Here is a 1,336-nt window from a genome sequence, read left to right on the forward strand (position 1 = left end):
CATGTGGTGCTGGGGGATTGAACCGCGGTCCCTGTGCTTTGCTAAGCTTGTTCTAAGTAGGTGCTTTAGACCACTGAGCCATCTCACCAGCCCTCAGAAGGATTTTTAAGGCAGTTAAATCCATTGGGTTTATCACTGATTGGAGTGTGGAGTTAGGAAAGACAGGCAGCGATGAACAGACAGACCAGTCCAGCGCGGGGGCGTGGCCGCCCCTTCCTTCCCCACCCACTCACATCTTCTCGGACAGATCCTCATCTTCACGGAAACTCAGGTTGCGCTTAATGATAAGGGCTTCTGTGATGCAGACACCCTCCCCTGGGCTCTGGGCTAGCTCATCTGTGAAGAAACGATTCCTGTTGTTTTTTCTTTCAGTCTTGGAGGCCCAGGCCCTGTGAGGTAGGACCACCCAACAACCCATCTCCCTGCTCACCTGCAGACATCATCTAAGATAAACAGCTGCTGGTCTGAGGCGGACGACAAGGATTGTGACGGCCTTCAGGGATGGCTTAAAACCAGCTTGATAGAGGAGAAAAAAGCTCCCCCTTGGGAAACAATGGAAAAGGGTTGATTCACGGTGTTTTGTTAGGGGTAGGTTTGAAGACAGATGTAAGGATGGGCTATCTGGAATCTGAGGGATGTGGAGGAGCTTTACTGGTAGTAAACGGGAGTTGTGGACAGCTGGGAGGAAGAAGGAGCGGTTCCCAGAGAACCGCCTCGTTGCTAGGAAACCGGACGCCAGGTAGGGGAGGAGGAGGGCTCCACCGGTCAGACTCTGCGCATGCGGAGTCTGGCTTCATCGGGCGGGTCCGCCCACTACTTCCGGTTAGCGGACCCACAATCCTTAGCTGCTTCCGGCTCCGTTCTGCTCCTGTCTGTTCTTCCGGTAGCTATGGCCGCGGCCGTGGTTGGGGTGCTGCGAGGGGTTCTCCTGCCCCAGGCGGGTAAGGAGTAACCCAAGGCCTCGCTGTGCGTCTGGCCAGCGCTCCCTGGTCCTCGTAGCCCCTCCTTTCCTTATAATCCCTCCACTGACTTCTGACACCGGACCGCTCGCGGTGATCAGCTAAATCTGCGGGCTTTGTGCCGTCTGCTGCTCGGTGATTTCAGACTCGTAGTTACGGCAACCATGTCACCAACAGCAGCACTTGTGCCCTCCGTTCCAGCCCCCCGGCTCTGGGTTTCTCTAGAGCACCGCGCAGCTCTTGCCGCCGACCCGTTCTCTTTGCCTGCCCCGCTCCTTACGCGCACTGGTTGCTCTGCGGCACCTTCACAAAGCCTCAGCCAGAATGTCGCCTCCTCTGGCCTTGGACCCCACAGTCCCATCACAATCTGTAATTTT

At 56.4% G+C, this 1,336-nt stretch overlaps 2 protein-coding genes across 3 annotated transcripts in view; one reads left to right on the top strand and one right to left on the bottom strand.

The window, feature by feature from the left end:
• The window catches only part of Lrrc46 (leucine rich repeat containing 46), a 5,264-nt gene extending 4,473 nt beyond the window's left edge, over positions 1-791 (bottom strand). The window contains exons 1-3 of one of the 2 annotated variants that reach the window (XM_023718207.1): positions 772-791; positions 431-542; positions 234-336 (exon numbers count right to left, since the gene is read on the bottom strand). In XM_023718207.1, the coding sequence (XP_023573975.1) occupies positions 234-336; positions 431-443 (116 nt within the window). In that variant the 5' untranslated portion in view covers positions 444-542; positions 772-791. Of the gene's footprint in view, positions 1-233; positions 337-430; positions 543-652; positions 749-771 lie in introns of those variants that run through there. The other variant, XM_004633865.2, reaches the window with a different exon arrangement.
• Positions 792-855: 64 nt separating this feature from the next.
• The window catches only part of Mrpl10 (mitochondrial ribosomal protein L10), a 6,291-nt gene continuing 5,810 nt past the window's right edge, over positions 856-1,336 (top strand). The window contains exon 1 of the mRNA XM_004633675.2: positions 856-941. Within this exon, the coding sequence (XP_004633732.1) occupies positions 890-941 (52 nt within the window). The 5' untranslated portion in view covers positions 856-889. The remainder of the gene's footprint in view (positions 942-1,336) is intronic.

The sequence above is a fragment of the Octodon degus genome, unplaced genomic scaffold (assembly GCF_000260255.1).
Source record: "Octodon degus isolate 3935 unplaced genomic scaffold, OctDeg1.0 scaffold00056, whole genome shotgun sequence".
Classification (NCBI taxonomy): domain Eukaryota; kingdom Metazoa; phylum Chordata; class Mammalia; order Rodentia; family Octodontidae; genus Octodon; species Octodon degus.